General features: G+C 39.9%; 1 protein-coding gene across 1 annotated transcript; it reads left to right on the forward strand.

Annotated features, from left to right (window-relative positions):
* The first annotated feature begins 1,208 nt into the window (after positions 1 to 1,208).
* On the forward strand, positions 1,209 to 1,617 carry LOC131626695 (uncharacterized). The gene is made up of 2 exons (XM_058897531.1): positions 1,209 to 1,265; positions 1,348 to 1,617. The coding sequence occupies exons 1-2, from the start codon at positions 1,209 to 1,211 to the stop codon at positions 1,609 to 1,611; spliced, it is 321 nt and encodes a 106-aa protein (XP_058753514.1). The 3' UTR covers positions 1,612 to 1,617.
* The last annotated feature ends 15,619 nt before the right edge of the window (positions 1,618 to 17,236 follow it).

Here is a 17,236-nt window from a genome sequence, read left to right on the forward strand (position 1 = left end):
TAAGAATTAAAAAAAACATACTTATAAGCATATGAAAATATTAAAAACATATTTTTTTGTCATTTTTAATAAGGATTAGAAAATGAAACTAAATCCTATATTAAAGTAAAATACTAAATCATTTTCTATGAAAGTATTTAAAGAAAATTAAAAGAGAATTGATAAAAACAATTACTTGGGCCAAGGGGTTTAGAAAACAGAATGGAGGTGCATGGCCCAATTGCTGAAAGCTGCATAAAAAATAAAAAGAAAGGTTGGGCCGGACCGGGTCGGGTCAGATGGAACCCGGATCCGCCCACCTATGGTAACACAAGGAATGGGTTAGTAAAACCCTAAAACACAAAGAGGCCACGCCTCTTTCTTCTTTCTTTTTGTTTTCACGTTTCTGGTAGCAAGAAGAAGAGAACAACAACGTGAATCTCTCTTCTGGTTTCTCTCCTCTGCTCGGAACAACAACAAATTCGTGATGCTCTCTCTCAAATTCGTGATGCTCTCTCTCTCGAGCTCACAGTCTCTCTCTCTCGAGCTCATGGTGTTCTCTCTGCTCTCAACATGAACGATAACAGAACCACTCCTCAACGGAAGTTTCACGGCGGCCATGGAAGAGAGTTGCTCAAACTATTACTCGAATTCACAGACAGAAGTGAAAACCAGGTATGTTCTTTGTTAACTCAACTCTCAATTGAAGTAGGAACATAAAGTTATTCGGTTAAACTCCAAACTCACCACCACTGTTGTTCATATTCAGACTCAAACACGCACAAGAACCGGAAACCAGCAAACATAACAATTCCGTGCGGTTATTGTTTTACAGAAAAATAAAGTTCACAGCAATATTGTTGAGAATAAGCAGCGAGGAATTGGTTTACCTGCGGCGAGGAGGATTTCGCCGGTTTTAATTGCTAAGGTATGTTGTTTTTGATTGCTCTGCTTCTGGAAAACCGATACACTCCCTGTTGTTGAATTGCTGTGTCTTTGAACCTTCGAATATGCCGCTGTTACTGCTTTGAATTTTTGTTGAGAATTGTTTATGATTGTTGTGCATTCTGGACCGTTGTGTTGATGTTGTCGCAACTGCTGTGAATTATTGTTATTGCTGAATTTTGTTTTTACTTACAGCAACAATAACTCAATCTCTGTGTTTTCATTTTCAGCTATGCACAATAATAACATATTTGCAAGAATGATTTAAACAACAATATTTGAGCATGAGGATGAATACAACTTACCTACGGCGAGGAGGTGTTCGCCGGTTTATTGTTGAGGTACACCTTGAATTCTTTATTGTTACTAACAACCTTGAATTGTTACTAACAATTTCCCTAACAACTTTGCTTGTTGTTGTAGGCTTTTGATGAAGGTGATGCCATAACACCTCTCTTTGAACTTGCTTCAAGACTTGAAGATGGACTTCAAGTTGGAACTCTCCACCAAGGTATGAAGAATTTCTTCTTCACTCTCTTCAAACCATGGAACTTTGTAACTAGGAATTCTCACTTCTCAAGTGGTTTTCTTTGGTTTGAAGAATTGCTTCTTCTTGCCAAGAAACTTGAAAACTATGAGAGAAAAGAGAGAAGTGAGAAAGCTAGTAGTATAGTAGCTTTGGTGTGATTTGCAATGAAGAGAACACTTCTATTTATAGGAAAAGCTTAGGATATGTTTGGCAATTTGGTGAACTTGATTGGCAATTTTCAATCATTGAAACAATAAGAATAAGAATAAGAATATATTCTCTATGCAAGTGGCATGAAAAATATCTCTTTGATTCTTTTCTCTTTTTTTTTTTTTTGATTTATTCTTTTTGATTTATTTTGTTGAACCTTTGCTAATCTCACCCCTCTTTTTGTTTCTTTTTTTTCATGTGACATGAGTATTCTTTGAAGAAAGAATGAAGAAACTTGAATTCCAAGAATGGAGACTTTGAAGATTGAAGAATTCAAGAAAGTCTTTGAAGCTTTATTTTTCTTTTTCTTGTAATTCCAATTCATTCCAACTTTAAATTGTATGAACTTTGCATTCTTGAAAATGAATGGAATTTTGTAATTCTTGAACTTTAGATAAAGTTCCTTTGTAATTCATTTGAAAATTGGAGCTTGTTCATGTAAAGAAACTCCACTTGAATTTCCTTTAGAATCTTGAATGAATTTGCTACTAAAAAATGAAGTTTGAATTTTCTTGAATGAACTTTGAATTTAAAAATTCAATTCCCTTTGATATAGAAAATGATGGGAAATCCTTGGAGTAGCATGAAACTTTAAGTCTTGAAACACATTCTTGCCATCATGAATTGTTTCAAATTTGTACCAACTTCCAAGTAATCAATATGAACCAACTTTCTTCAACATGATGAATCCATAAGCCAAGAGTCGCGAAATAAATTCTAAACAAATCTCTTGAATCACACAAATGGTAATGGCGCATAAAAAGTGGAAAACCGCCATGAACACGAAATTATCTTGCAAAGAATGAGTGAATGAATGAACAATCATAATTTGGTCGATTCAAAGCTTTTGAGCTTGTCGAAGTGAATCTTTGAGGACCAAATGTTGACTGTTGATCTTGAATTGAGACACAATTTCCATTGGATGTTGTCATAGGGATTATTTGAAGATGATTGAAACCTTTGATTGACTTCCTGGGGATTTTTAGGGTTTCCCAAATGTGATCCCTGATTTCAGTCCCTGATAGTTCAAAACCCTAATCTGATGATTTGAAACTTCACTGTTGATCAATCCTTGTGTAGGAGATGTCTTGAGCCAATAGATTAGGCCAAAATGATGTACTTGGGGTCTTGAGGTCATGTCCCAAGTCATTAGGTCAAATCCTGAGCAAAAGTCAGGGGTGTGCTATCTTCAGTCAAAACCCTAATCGGGTTGATTCAGAGCCTTTGAGTTTGTTGAAATGAATCTCTGAGGACCAAATGTTGATTTTTGATGAAGATGATTCCTTTGAGATGAAGGGAGAACAAAACCCTAATTGACTGTTTCTTGCACTGATGAGTGATCTCTTGATTAAACCCTGCTGAGCACAAGTAACAAACACAAGCTATGCAATTTGTTAGAGATGCAAATGATGCATATGCAAATGATATGAGGTGGTATCTTAGGTCAAAAATTGGGGTATGACAGATGCCCCTATTTAAGTTTCTTCAACCTGAGACATGAAGATTGAAAATCTTCGTTTTGATAGGGTGGAAGAGACTTAAATATCAGAAGACGCGAATTTTGGACCTAAGATACCAAAATTGCGAATGATGCAAGGATATCTTTACCGAGGGATATCAAGAACTGACTCCACTGGGGACAAGAGATCGGGAAGGATGTCTCAATCCGTTTTAGGAAGAGAATCCGTTTTTTTCTTTTCGGGAAAGCAAGTGTATGCTTCACCGGGGAATGATAGCTTTGTAAGAAAAGCTTACCTATCGACATTATCGACTATCAGCATGGGGATAGACTTGTTTAATAATGCGAAGGTGAAAGGTATGAAACTGTGTTACCGACTATCAGCATGGTGATAGACTTGACAAGGTAAAAAGAGTTTCAAAGGTTTGGTTAATATTACCGAATATCAGCAGGGTGATAGACATGTTAAATAATATAACCAGAACAAAAGGTTACCGACTACCAGCCTCGTGATAGCGATTCTGAAGACAAGATCAATTATCAGCCGAGTGATAAAATGATTCTGGAGACTTTGCTAGGGAAATTACTGGTTATTCAGCCTTGTGAACAGTAATAAGGCCCTGATTGTCAAATGGTCTTCATGATTGATTTCCTTGAGAGGAAAAAGCTTTTGAAAGAGACACAAGCTGCTCGGATGATGAGACTATTGCTTATTGTCTTTTTTTCACGACTCTATTTGAGGAATCGGAACTTGAATCTCTGGTAAAGACAAGGTTCTATCCATGAATGAATTGGAAAGAAACAGTCAAACAAGACTTTGTACCCATGAGGAATGAACTCAAATGGGGATTTTCTCCTTTGTTTTGAGAGGAGAAAACTAAAGCAACCTTCTTCCACGAGGAATGATCTCAGTGGGGAACTGGAGAAAGAAGATGTTCTTTCTGCTTATGGGTGACAACCTACTGGAGAGATGACACGCCCATATCTGCTTTGTTTTTTTTCTTTTTCTTTTTTTTCTCTTCTTTTTTTCTTTTTTCTCTTTTTTGGGATAGATATATCCTGAACAAGTGATTATTGAAAAATGCAAGAATGCATAAATGATGCAAATATGTATGAATGATGAATGTCAAGAATGTAGCATGCATACTGACAATACTGACAGACAAAGAAGTATATACTGGAGACGGACCAACGTCGCAATACAACCAGATACTTGGCAAATGTTCTTCAACACGGTGTAGATAACACAGGTGATGAACGGTGTTGCGTGCTTTATACTTCTCTGGGGAAGATGAGCATCTTTTCTCATTGAGATGGAAAATCTTCGTTACTGGGGATAAAAGATCCTCTTCACTGGGGATAGAAGAGCTTTTCCTATCATAATCTTTGATTCATCCTATGGAGATAGCTATTGATGTTCCTTCTGTTGTTCACAACTCAAAGGAAAGTTTCGCTTTTATTTTGAAAAAGGAAAGTAAATTCATTTAAAACTTTTTTTCTTTTTTCTTTCAAAAATGAATAACACAATTAAAGTGTCATTTTGCAAGCTAAAAGAAATCAAGAATTGCAAACAAATGGGCACAAGGCTCAAATTTATTTAATAGGATGGAAATCAGCTAAAGGCGTGATTCCATGGAGTATTTACAAAAGTTGGAAATGGTAATTATGCGGAAAAGGCTACATTGAAAGCAATAACCACTATTCCCTCTAACAACTTTGAGTTCCAACTGTGCTTGTCGCTTCAGATTGGCGATGATTTGATTGAAGATCCTTTGATGAAAAAGACTCCTCAGGTGACGAAGTATGGACTGATGCAGTTACTTTGTCATAAATCCCTAATTTTTGCATAGATTGCCCTTTCAGGTTTTCAATCTACCAGGATGAATTTTTCTGTTTATTGTCTCTAATTTTTGCCTGGACCGCCCTTTCAGGTTTTCAGTCCACCGAGACGCTCATTTTTGCCTAAGTCGCCCTTTGCGGGTTTTCGACTTACCGAGCTGTTCTTTTGTAATTTTTTAGACAAAGTATTTCTTGACTGCATCAGCATTCACAGGATGTGGGAGTTCATCACCATCCATGGTTGCAAGAGTCATGGCGCCGCCAGAAAATGTTCTTTTGACAACATACGGGCCTTCGTAATTAGGAGACCATTTGCCCCTAGAATCTGGTTGAAAAGACAAGATCTTTTTAAGCACGAGGTCGCCTTCTTGAAATTCACGAGGTCGAACCTTTTTGTTGAAAGCTTGTTTCATCCTTGCTTGGTATAACTGTCCATGGCATAGAGCCGTCATACGTTTTTCTTTGATTAAGTTCAACTGATCGTATCTGCTTTGACACCATTCAGCCTCTGATAACTTAGTCTCCATGAGGACTCTCATTGATGGAATTTCAACTTCTACAGGGAGCACAGCTTCCATGTCGTATACTAGAGAAAAGGGAGTTGCCCCTGTTGAAGTACGCACTGAAGTACGGTACCCATGTAAAGCAAATGGCAGCATTTCATGCCAGTCTTTGTAAGTGACGACCATTTTCTGGACGATCTTCTTAATGTTCTTGTTGGCAGCTTCAACGGCGCCGTTCATTTTTTGTCTGTAAGGAGAAGAGTTATGATGCTCAATCTTGAATTCCTCACACAGTTCTTTCATCATTTTGTTATTCAAGTTTGAACCATTATCAGTAATGATCTTGCTGGGAATACCATATCGGCAAATGATGTTGTTCTTGATAAACCTTACAACCACTTGTCTTGTAACATTGGCGTAAGATGCTGCTTCGACCCATTTGGTGAAGTAATCAATTGCTACCAAGATGAAACGATGACTGTTTGAAGCTTTCGGTTCGATCATTCCGATCATGTCGATACCCCACATGGAAAAAGGCCATGGAGATGAGAGAACGTTGAGTAGAGTCGGTGGCACATGGATCTTATCTGCGTAGATCTGGCACTTGTGACATCTCTTCACGTGTTTGTAACAGTCTGATTCCATTGTCAACCAATAGTATCCTGCTCTTAAGATCTTTTTGGACATTGCATGCCCATTTGAATGAGTTCCAAAGGACCCTTCATGCACTTCATGCATTAACATGTCTGCTTCGTGTCTGTCCACGCATCTGAGCAAAACCATGTCGAAGTTTCTTTTGTATAGCACATCTCCGTTCAGGAAGAAACTGCCAGAAAGTCTCCTTAGAGTTTTCTTATCTTTGTTTGATGCCCCAAGCGGGTACTCTTGAGTTTGAAGGAAGCGCTTGATGTCGTGGAACCACGGTTTATCATCGATGACTGCTTCAGTTGCAAACACATAGGCGGGCCTTTCAAGGCGCGTAATTCTAACTGTAGGCATATCATTCCAGTGATTGACTTTGAACATGGAAGATAGAGTAGCCAAGGCGTCTGCCATTCGATTCTGATCTCGAGGTATATGATGCAATTCAACCTTGTTGAAGAAAGTCAATAGACGTCTTGCATAATCTCTGTAAGGAATCAAACCAGGGTGGTAAGTTTCCCACTTGTCTTTGATTTGGTTGATCACAAGGGCTGAATCTCCATATATGTCTAGGATCTTGATCCTTAAGTCAATGGCTTCTTCGAGACCCATGATACAAGCTTCATATTCTGCGATATTGTTGGTACAATCAAATAGTAATCTGGCGGAGAACGGGATATGAGTACCCTTGGGAGTGATGATGATTGCCCCAATTCCATTGCCAAAAGCGTTTACTGCTCCGTCGAAAATTAGGCCCCATCCTGATCCAGGATCAGGACCTTCTTTAGGTAACGGTTCGTCACAATCTTTCATCTTTAAGTACATGACATCTTCGTCAGGAAAGTCAAACTTGAGAGATTGATATTCATTGATTGGTTGATGCGCCAAGTGATCGGCGAGAATGCTTCCTTTGACCGCTTTTTGAGCACGGTATTCAATGTCATATTCGGATAACAGCATTTGCCATCGGGCAATCCTTCCTGTTAATGCAGGCTTTTCAAAGACATACTTGATCGGATCCATTTTGGAGATTAACCAAGTAGTATTGTTGATCATGTATTGGCGGAGACGTTTTGAAGCCCAAGCCAAAGCACAACACGTTTTTTCGAGCATGGAGTAACGAGACTCACAATCTGTGAATTTCTTACTCAAGTAATAGATGGCATGCTCCTTCTTACCGGTTTCATCTTGCTGTCCAAGCATACAACCCATGGATTCTTCCAACACGGTAAGGTACATGATTAATGGTCTCCCTTCAACTGGAGGAATCAATATTGGTGGTTCTAACAAGTACTCTTTGATACTGTCGAACGCTTTATGGCAATCTTCAGTCCATACAACCCCTTGATCTTTGCGGAGAAGCTTGAAAATTGGCCCACAAGTAGCAGTCATTTGAGAGATGAATCTGGAGATATAGTTCAATCGTCCGAGAAATCCTCTTACTTGCTTTTCAGTTTTTGGTGCAGGCATCTCTTGAATAGCTCTGACTTTGTCGGGATCTACTTCAATACCTCTTTGGCTGACAATGAAACCCAAGAGTTTTCCAGATCTAACCCCAAAAGTACATTTGTTAGGATTCAAGCGAAGCTGATATTTCCTTAGTCGTTGAAACAACTTCAAAAGGTATTCAATATGTTCTTCTTCTGTGCTGGACTTGGCTATCATGTCGTCCACATAAACTTCAATTTCTTTATGCATCATGTCATGAAAGAGAGTAGTCATTGCCCTTTGGTAAGTTGCGCCTGCATTTTTTAATCCAAACGGCATCACTTTGTAGCAAAAGGTACCCCATGGGGTGATGAAAGATGTCTTCTCCATGTCTTCAGGAGCCATCTTGATCTGATTATAACCGGAGAACCCGTCCATGAAGGAAAAGACGTTGAACTTAGCAGTGTTATCAACCAACATGTCGATATGTGGTAATGGAAAGTCATCTTTTGGACTGGCCTTGTTTAAGTCACAGTAATCAACACACATTCGGACTTTGCCATCTTTTTTCGGAACTGGCACTATGTTAGCCAACCATTGAGGATACTCGGAGGTGACAAGAAAACCTGCGTCGAGTTGCTTTTGAACTTCCACTTTGATCTTGTTAGCCATATCAGGGTGAGTCCTTCGCAATTTCTGCTTAACTGGTGAACATTCTGGCTTCAATGGCAAGTAATGCTGAACAATATTGGTATCCAACCCAGGCATGTCTTGGTAGGACCAGGCAAACACGTCAACATATTCTTTGAGAAGGTCTGTCAACTTACTCTTGATATCAGCATCAAGCAGCGATCCAATGGTCACTTCTTTTTTGTCTTCTTCAGAACCCAAGTTGATCTTTTCTAAAGGCTCTTTGTGAGGCAGAATGGCTCTTTCCTCGTGCTTAAGTAATCGAGAGATCTCGTCCGGGATCTCCTCTTCTTCCTCTTCTTCGGCTTCGAACACAGGAAACTCAAAGTTGGGAGAGGGCATAGGGTTATTGCATTCAATGGGTTTATCAATAGTAAATCTGCACATGTGATTTATATTTATTTCAGAAAATTTACGAATGCAGGAGCGTATGCAGATTTTTTTTTGAAAAAGTTTTTTTTTATTTTTTTCGGTTTTTTAGGATTACCATTTCCAGAAAAAAGCAAAAATAAAACATATAATGTAGGGAATTCAAAATGACACTTTATTTATGATTCATTTTTGAAACAAAGCCCTAAACACAAACTCATTTGTCTTGGGCAGGACAAAGAGGGAAACTTTTAAAACAAAGCCCTATACACAAAGTTATTTGGGCGGAACATTTAAAAGCAAAGCCCTATAAAACATCTCTCTACTTTGGGCAAGGCAGGAGGTCAAAATAACAGCGAGGTGATTACTTTGAGCGGTGAACAACATTCGGAACGTCGACAGCTTTCCAGTAGCAACGAACTCCTCTGTGTATTATGTATTCAGGAAAATTCTTCTCAGAATTATCTTCAGTATTGACATTGACCGCAGGTCGAGCAGGATTTGAAGGTCCTGGTTTGTCACCCTTGTTCTTTGTAGAGTTGAAACGGTCTTCTTCTACTTCTTGAAGAGCATAAGACGAGTCACAATCTTCAGAATTTTCAGGATGTATTTCCCAGTCTTCAGGATGAACAGACTCATTGTCAGCGACACTTCCCGAGTCAGTTGCGGGACCATCTTCCCCTTCATCTTCAAAAATGGCATTTATGTGATAATAACCATCTTCAGGATTGTTAATCTTGGCAGATGCATTGAAGTTGAAATTTTCAGTAATTTCAGGCTGTTGGGAAAATTGACAGGGCTGATAAGCCTCTTCCGGTTGACTATTATATTCAAAGGAATCTCCCCATCCAGTTGGTTGGATATCCTTAATCGCAATCTTTGAACTTTCAGGCGCAGTATATTTCACCATATAATCAAATTTTCCACTTGGTTGTCCCAAGGTGTCCCAGATTTCTGCAGGAATAGGCTCAGTTTCTTTGCCATTGGATTTCCGTGACGGAGGATATGGTTCTTCCTGAGATATGTATCCCGAGTCATTGAGATAACATTTCCATTCTTCTTCATCATCGGAGAGACCTTCTTCGATGCATTCTTCGATAAGGACATTAACCTCTTGACGAATTGGGTTAAGGAATCCTCCACTAATGAATGTTTCTTTGATCGGACGAAGGGTTTCATCCTTCTTGGTGCAGTTTGAGAATGTTGGTGAACATCCGAGACCTGCTCTAGTTTCATTCTTGGTAGGGATCACAACTTGCCCCCAGCTAGTGGTAGTTCCATCTTTCACTGCTTTCACTGCCTCTTTGTATGAAGAAATTGATGCTTTCTTTTTGGAAGACTCGTCTTCTAAAGAGAGACCTTGGAACTGAGTTCCTTCCATATCATCAGCACCAATGAAAGAGAAATTGGATAAATGGCTCACCATTAAGGCTTGTTCTCCACTTATTGTTACCAATTTTCCATTTGTTACAAATTTTAACTTTTGATGGAGCGTAGAAGTTACTGCTCCTGCTTCATGGATCCATGGTCGTCCTAACAGACAGCTATAAGCAGCTTGAATGTCCATGACCTGGAAGGTAATTTGAAATGTATGTGGACCAATTGTCATGGGAAGGTTGACTTCGCCAATAACAGATTTTCGTGATCCATCAAATGCTTTGACAACTACACCACTGAACTTCATAGGCATTCCTTGGTAAGACAAGCGAGCAAGAGTCGTCTTTGGCATAACATTCAAGGAAGATCCAGTGTCTACCAACACATTGGACAAAGAGTCTGACTGACAATTCATAGAAATGTGCAAAGCAAGATTGTGATTTTTACCCTCCTCGGGGAGTTCTTCATCACAGAAGCTTAAATTGTTGCAAGCTGTTATGTTGGCTATTATCCCATCAAAGTGATCAACAGTCACATCATGATCTACAAAAGCTTGATCCAAGACCTTCATCAGGGCTTCCCTGTGGGCTTCTGAGTTTAAAAGCAATGAAAGTATCGAGATCTTCGAAGGAGTCTGCATAAGCTGATCCACAATTTTGTATTCACTTCTTTTGATAAGCTTCAAAATTTCATCAAAATCAGGATTCACATTGGTTCCACTGGACTGACCAACATCAGTGTTTGTATTACTGACAGGAGTTTCCACAGGATTTCCCACTGGAACATTGACATGATTTTGTTCGGTCGCAGGAGTAACAGGTTGCTTTGAAGGTAGTGGAGTATACACACGTCCACTTCTTGTTACTCGACTCACATCAGCGATGTTCACGACAGATGAAAGAGTTGGTAAAGGAACTTCTTGTCCATTCTTTATCATTGTTGCATTGTAGTTGTATGGAACTGCCTTGTCAGGGTCATAAGGAACAGGTCCAGGTAGACAAATGATCAAAGGAGCAACAGGAACCCTTGGCTTGTTGTAAGTAACTTCTATGCGCTCGGGCATGTTGAAATGAGGAATGATGACGTTAACTTTAGGCATTTCCGAGTTGATATCTGAGACTAAAAGCTCATGCGGATAACATCCTATCATGTTAACTTCATTTTCATCCCTATTTCGGTAGATCTGAATAGTACCATTATCCAACAGAAGTTGGAGATCTCTTCTCACAATCGAACATCCGTGAGGATCTACACAACATATGCTACAGGAACCATATTGATGCTGGCGAAAATTCTGCCCTCGATAGAGAGTGGCGTGCATTTGTACCAAATCGGCTCTTGAGAAATTGATATTATAGACTCGGTACGGACCAGGACATCCATACACCATGTTTACAACATGCCCTCCATGATTGGGCAGCGGATTTGCTTGCACATTAGGATTCAAATTTCTGAAAGAGAGGAGATTAGATCTAACCAGCCTCTGAACTTCATATTTCAAAGCTATGCAATGCTCAAGATCATGGCCAGGTGCTCCTTGATGATAAGGGCATGAGACTTCAGCTTTGTACCACCATGGTAGTTTCTCAGGTACGGGTGGTGGTGCTTTAGTTTGAACAAGACCTCTTTCAACCAAAGCAGGGTACAATTCTGTGTAGGTCATTGGAATCGGATCAAACTGTGGAGCTCTTTGTACACGATTCTGATTATTGTTAAACTGCTGAGCCTGTTGTCGAGGCTGTTGTTGTTGAAACTGCGGAGTAAATCCCGGATTCGGTGTTGTATTAACGGCTGGTGCAATAGCAGTTACCTGTTGTTGACGATTGACATTTCCTCTTGGCCTCCCTTGGGATACCATGTCAACACTTTGTTCCTTCTTCTTTTGGAAACCACTTCCGAACTTTTTGGTTCCGCTTGAAAGTCCACCTTCTTTAGTTAGGCGTCCGGTTCGGACTCCTTCTTCTAGACGCATCCCCATGTTTACCATTTCGGTGAAATCACTTGGAGCACTAGCAATCATGCGTTCATAATAAAACGGACTGAGAGTATTCAAAAAGATCTTTGTCATCTCTTTCTCTTTTAATGGTGGATTAATCTGAGCAGCAGTTTCTCTCCATCGTTGGGCATACTCTTTGAAAGCTTCATGGTCTTTCTGAGCCATGGATCGAAGCTGATCTCTGTCTGGAGCCATATCCGAGTTATACTTGTATTGTCGGACAAAGGCCTCACCTAGGTCATTGAAAGTCCGAATATTGGTGCTATCCAGACCTGTGTACCATTTCAGTACGGCGCCAGTCAAACTGTCTTGAAAGTAATGGATAAGCAACTGATGATTATCTGCATAAGTAGACATCTTTCTGGCGTACATCACAAGATGACTTTGTGGACAAGAACTACCTTTGTACTTTTCAAAGTCTGGGACCTTGAACTTAGCAGGTATCTGTACACTGGGAACCAAACATAGTTCCTGGGCATTCTTTCCAAACAAATCTTTTCCCCGAATAGCTTTGACTTCCAGCTGAATCTTGTTGAATTGTTCTTGGAGATCTCCTACAAGGCTTCGCTGATTTGTGCTATCACCCTGATCATGATAAATCTCATTGTCTCCGTAAGGAACAGTGTGAACCATAGGAGTCGGAACCGTCATAGTGGGTTGAGAAAGTGCCATAGTGACTTGAGAAAAAGTTACCCCCTGATTTGGAGTGAACTGTGAACTTTGTGCAGCAGGCGCTTCAGTTGTGGATGTTTGAACCCCAGAAACATTATGGCGGAAACCTGTACCGAAGCTGAAAGGCGTGCCCCAACCTTCTGGCATGGAGAAAGATGGAATGCTGAATGCAACTGTAGAAACTGGAGTAGTGACCTCAGATGTCACTGTTGCTTGACAGTTGGGTGGCGGAGGCTGATTCTGTGCGGCCATTAAGGAGTCAACCAGAGTAGTGAGACTTTCCAATTTTTCCTGAAGAGTGGTCACTGTACCACGAAGCTCAATATTCTCTAGTTCAGAACTTTCCATTATTCTTCTTCTGCTTGAACGAGTATTGTATCTGTGATCTGATTGCGAGCGCGGTCGAGAAACTTTGAGACGCGACAGCTTGACGATCTAATGGAGAAAGATCCAAAAGATAAGACTCTATACAACAGACTCGATATGCAGAATGATGTATGCAAAAAGAAATTTATGATTTTTTTCCAAATATTTTAAAGATTATTTCCTTGCAAACATTTGTACACAAACTGTTCTTTTATTGAAATAATGGAAAAATGTTACAACATTGGAGCATAGCTCCTTACAGAAGCAAATAATAAAATGAAAATCTAAACAAATCCTAAGCATCTTCATCAGACGAAGAACCAAATGCATTGTGTAGCTTGAGCTTCATGATTTCTTTCCCATAATAAGCTTTCAACTTGGCCTTTTCAGCCTTCAGCTTGTTAACCACATTCTTCCAATTGTCAGGTATCGGAGCGTTGCTTGTTGAGCCTTCAAGCTTTTTCTTGCTTTCTTTGATGTATCTTCTGATTGCAGCGTCTTTCTGACGAATCTTCTCATCTTTGCTCATGAGCCATCCATCTTGACGGTAAAGAGTTTCTTCGTGATCTTTCACTCGTTCCTTCAACCTTCTGTTTTCCACATCGGTCTTACGAAACTTTTCTTCCCAAGCATCTTTCTCTATCCTCATCTTGGCTAAAGTGTCTTCGTATTCCTCCATAGTGGGAATGTTGGGCAATTTAGATACTGCAGGGAACATGGGTTTTTCATAAACATAAGGCATTTGAAACTCCTTTGCTCTTCTCTTTACCCAGCAGGTATAGGTGTCCACGGCAATGCAATTTCTCGCTTCACCTTTTTCTTTCCATCGGACGTCGTACCAAGCTCTCACCATTCTTGTTTTCAACCTTTGAGGATCATCCCCTTCTTTGTAAAAGTAGCCTTCCACTGAGGGACCAATGGGTTTAGTTGAATTTGCATACCCGAGTTGTCGTCGGGCTAAAATCGGATTGTAGTTAATTCCTCCTTGTGTACCAATGAGGGGTACATTGGCGAACTCTCCACAACTTTCAATGGTTTCTGTACCACAGTGAGCCAAGGTATACCAACGGACATCATTATTAGTAAGAGACATAAGTCTTCGAGGCCAACGCAAGCCTTCTCGGTTTTCTGTGAAAATAGGAGACTCAGGTAAGTGTGAAACAATCCATTGGAACAACAGAGGTGCACAACAAACAATGATTCCACTGCCTTGGCGATTCCTATGATGAACAGAGAAATACATGTCACCAAGCAAAGTCGGAACAGGATTTCCAATCAGAAAGACCTTTATGGCATTGATATCAACAAAGTCGTTGACGTTGGGAAACAGAACTAACCCATAGATGAGCAGGGCTAGTACAGCTTCAAAAGCTATCATGCTACCAGTTTCGATGAAATCAAAGGCTTTCTTTACCAGGAAGTGTGAAGTTAAACCCGGGAGGTTTCCTTTGGTAGTCCAATTACTCTCTACTTCAGATTTCTTCAAGTGGATACTTGCTGCAATGACGTGTGACTTAGGAATGGCTTCCAAACCATTGTAGGTTATTTTGTCAGACATAGGAATACCCAAAAGATTGGCATATTCTTCCAAGGTCGGTACCAACTGGTAGTCTGGAAAGGTAAAACAACGGTAGCCGGGATCATAGAACTGAACCAGAGTTTTGAGAAGTCCTTCATCAACATGAGTATTCAGGATAGGCAAAAGCTTTCCATAACTTTTCCTAAAATCCGAAGGATCTTGTACAAAAGATGATAACTCTATCAGTTTTCCCACATCAGGCGCTTTGAAACCATATTTCTTGGTATGCCTCTTTACCTCTGCCATAACTTAATCCTAATGTTTGCAAAGAAAATTTCTCTAAATCTTTGGAAAAATCATGTTTTTTTTATGGAAAAAAGATGGTTTTTTTTTTAATGAATGTATGAATGCGTGGATGCATGAATGCCACATATTCAAACATGGTAAAACAAACATGGTAATACGAACATGGTAACGCAAACATGGTAACGCAAACATGGTAACACAATCATGGTACACATAGGTTCAAAGGTCCAGCGTCACGAGCATGAGGTCAGAGAACCAAAAATGGGATAGTTCTAGTTAATCACCTATACAACATGTTCTACTGATACGTCAGAGTCTACATTTTTCTTTCGGATATTACCGGCTTTCCACAATTCATCTCATGAGCCAGTAATATTCTCAAGAAAAACTCGTCTGAGTGTGGTTCTCCGCATGACAACTATCCAAGTCTTCACCTGGATCGTTTCTGCACCACGTCCTAATAAGGCCAGGATGGGTTGGGTTCTACGGCCAACTCAGCTTCTACAGTTCAATGCAGCAATAATGTTTTCGCTACGAAACATGCTAAACATATATTACCAACAAGGAACCTCCACTGAGCGGAAGGATTCTCACGTACGCCTGTACATGACTATACCCTCCACCTAATTTCTTATGTGTACTTAATCCGGGTTAGGATTTGTCCATAATGTATCACTTGTAACAGAACCACACAAGTAACAGAACCAAAGAATCACACATGTAACAAAAATTAAAATAAAAACAATAATTAGAAATAACCCTTCCTTTGGAAACAATAAAAAGATGGTCCCCAGTGAAGTCGCCATTTTTCTGTCGCGGGCGAAAAATCGTTTTGTTCCTCTTTTTTGTGGGATGAGACACCTGATGCCTTCTTTGGGCTCGAGTGCTCATAAAAAAAATGATTTTTCTTTGTTTCGACCAAACTTTTTATTATTTCCAAAGGAGGAAAAGGAAAAAAGCTGCAATAACCTAAAAGTGGGGGAGATCTTGGGTAAGAGGGTTGGTTATACGAAGGGAAGGTATTAGCACCCAACGTATCTATAGTACTCTATAGGATTCTTTATTGTTTTTCATTCTATGTTACGGTGGAGGTTCTGTTGTGAAATAGGTGGGACCTAAGGTGTTTGTTTGATTATGCTCGCAAAGATCATCGCGATCCTCTGCATACATATCCCTTAGAGGGAATCAGAGCATCTGTAGCTCGGGGTCTACGGGTGCTAAGGTTTGAGTGGTTTTTTGTGTTTTGTTTTGCTCGCCAAGGATCGACCTTGTGCCTACGTATTCTCAAAGGGATGTTGAGAAAGTCAGAGCAATCGTAGTTCCCACTTATGCTAGTGGAAGCAAAGGATAAGAGACAAATGTCATCTAAATGTTCGATGTATCTAATCTATATCATCACATACATCTGTTTGTTTTTGTTTGAAAATCTTTTCATTATAAGCCCTGGGCCATGCCACTTATGGCGCTTAGAATGATAAAGATGTTTTTGTTTGTTTAACCAGCCTTGTGGCAAAAACTTTCAATGAAGCCAGCCTTGTGACAAAAAGTTTTGATTAATCAGCCAGCCTTGTGGCAAAAGTTTCAATGAAGTCAGCCTTGTGACAAAAACTTTGATTAATCAGCCAGTATGGTGGCAAAAGGGTTTGATTGATTAGCCAGCCTTGTGGCAAAAAGAAGTTTGATTGATTAGCCAGCCTTGTGGCAAAAAGGTTTGATTGATTGATTGTTTGTGATGATATAGAAGAGATACTCCTATCATAGAGATGATAAATGTCTAATCTCCTAGGGTGTTTGGTTTGGACATTTGGGATGCTTATAAGAAGCCCGTGGGTCCTTGTACGAAGCCCAAGAGGAGGCTATCCGAGGGTCCTTGCATTGTAAGCCTAAGAGGAGGCTATGGGAGGGACAATCCAGGGTCCTTGCATTGTAAGCCCAAGAGGAGGCTATGGGAGGGTCACTCGTTTGTACAAAGCCCAAGGGGAGGCATGGTATAGTTGGTTTGAGCTCTTAGAGCGATTTCACCGGGAAACCATACTCTGTGTCCTAACCTAAACTAGGGAGATTCTTTGCACGAAGCCCAATAGGAGGCTATGGGGAACCTAGTGTTGTACTAAGTTGAACAAGCACACATATCACACATATGAGCAAACATGAACAAGTATGAACAAACATGAACAAGTACATGAACAAATATGAACAGGTATGAACAAATTATATATATGACAAAGTGTGTGTATATAATGGAGTTTATGAAGGAAATATACCTGTAAGCATGATCCATTTGTATACACAGGGGCTCGGGACTTATACTCGAGGAGAGGTCCATTTGAGTTTATTCAAAGCTATGTAAACAGGTATTTACAAAGGGCTTGGGACCTATACCTACATGGAGGCCCATGTTTTATTT

Source organism: Vicia villosa, unplaced genomic scaffold (assembly GCF_029867415.1).
Source record: "Vicia villosa cultivar HV-30 ecotype Madison, WI unplaced genomic scaffold, Vvil1.0 ctg.000318F_1_1_3, whole genome shotgun sequence".
In the NCBI taxonomy this organism is placed as follows: domain Eukaryota; kingdom Viridiplantae; phylum Streptophyta; class Magnoliopsida; order Fabales; family Fabaceae; genus Vicia; species Vicia villosa.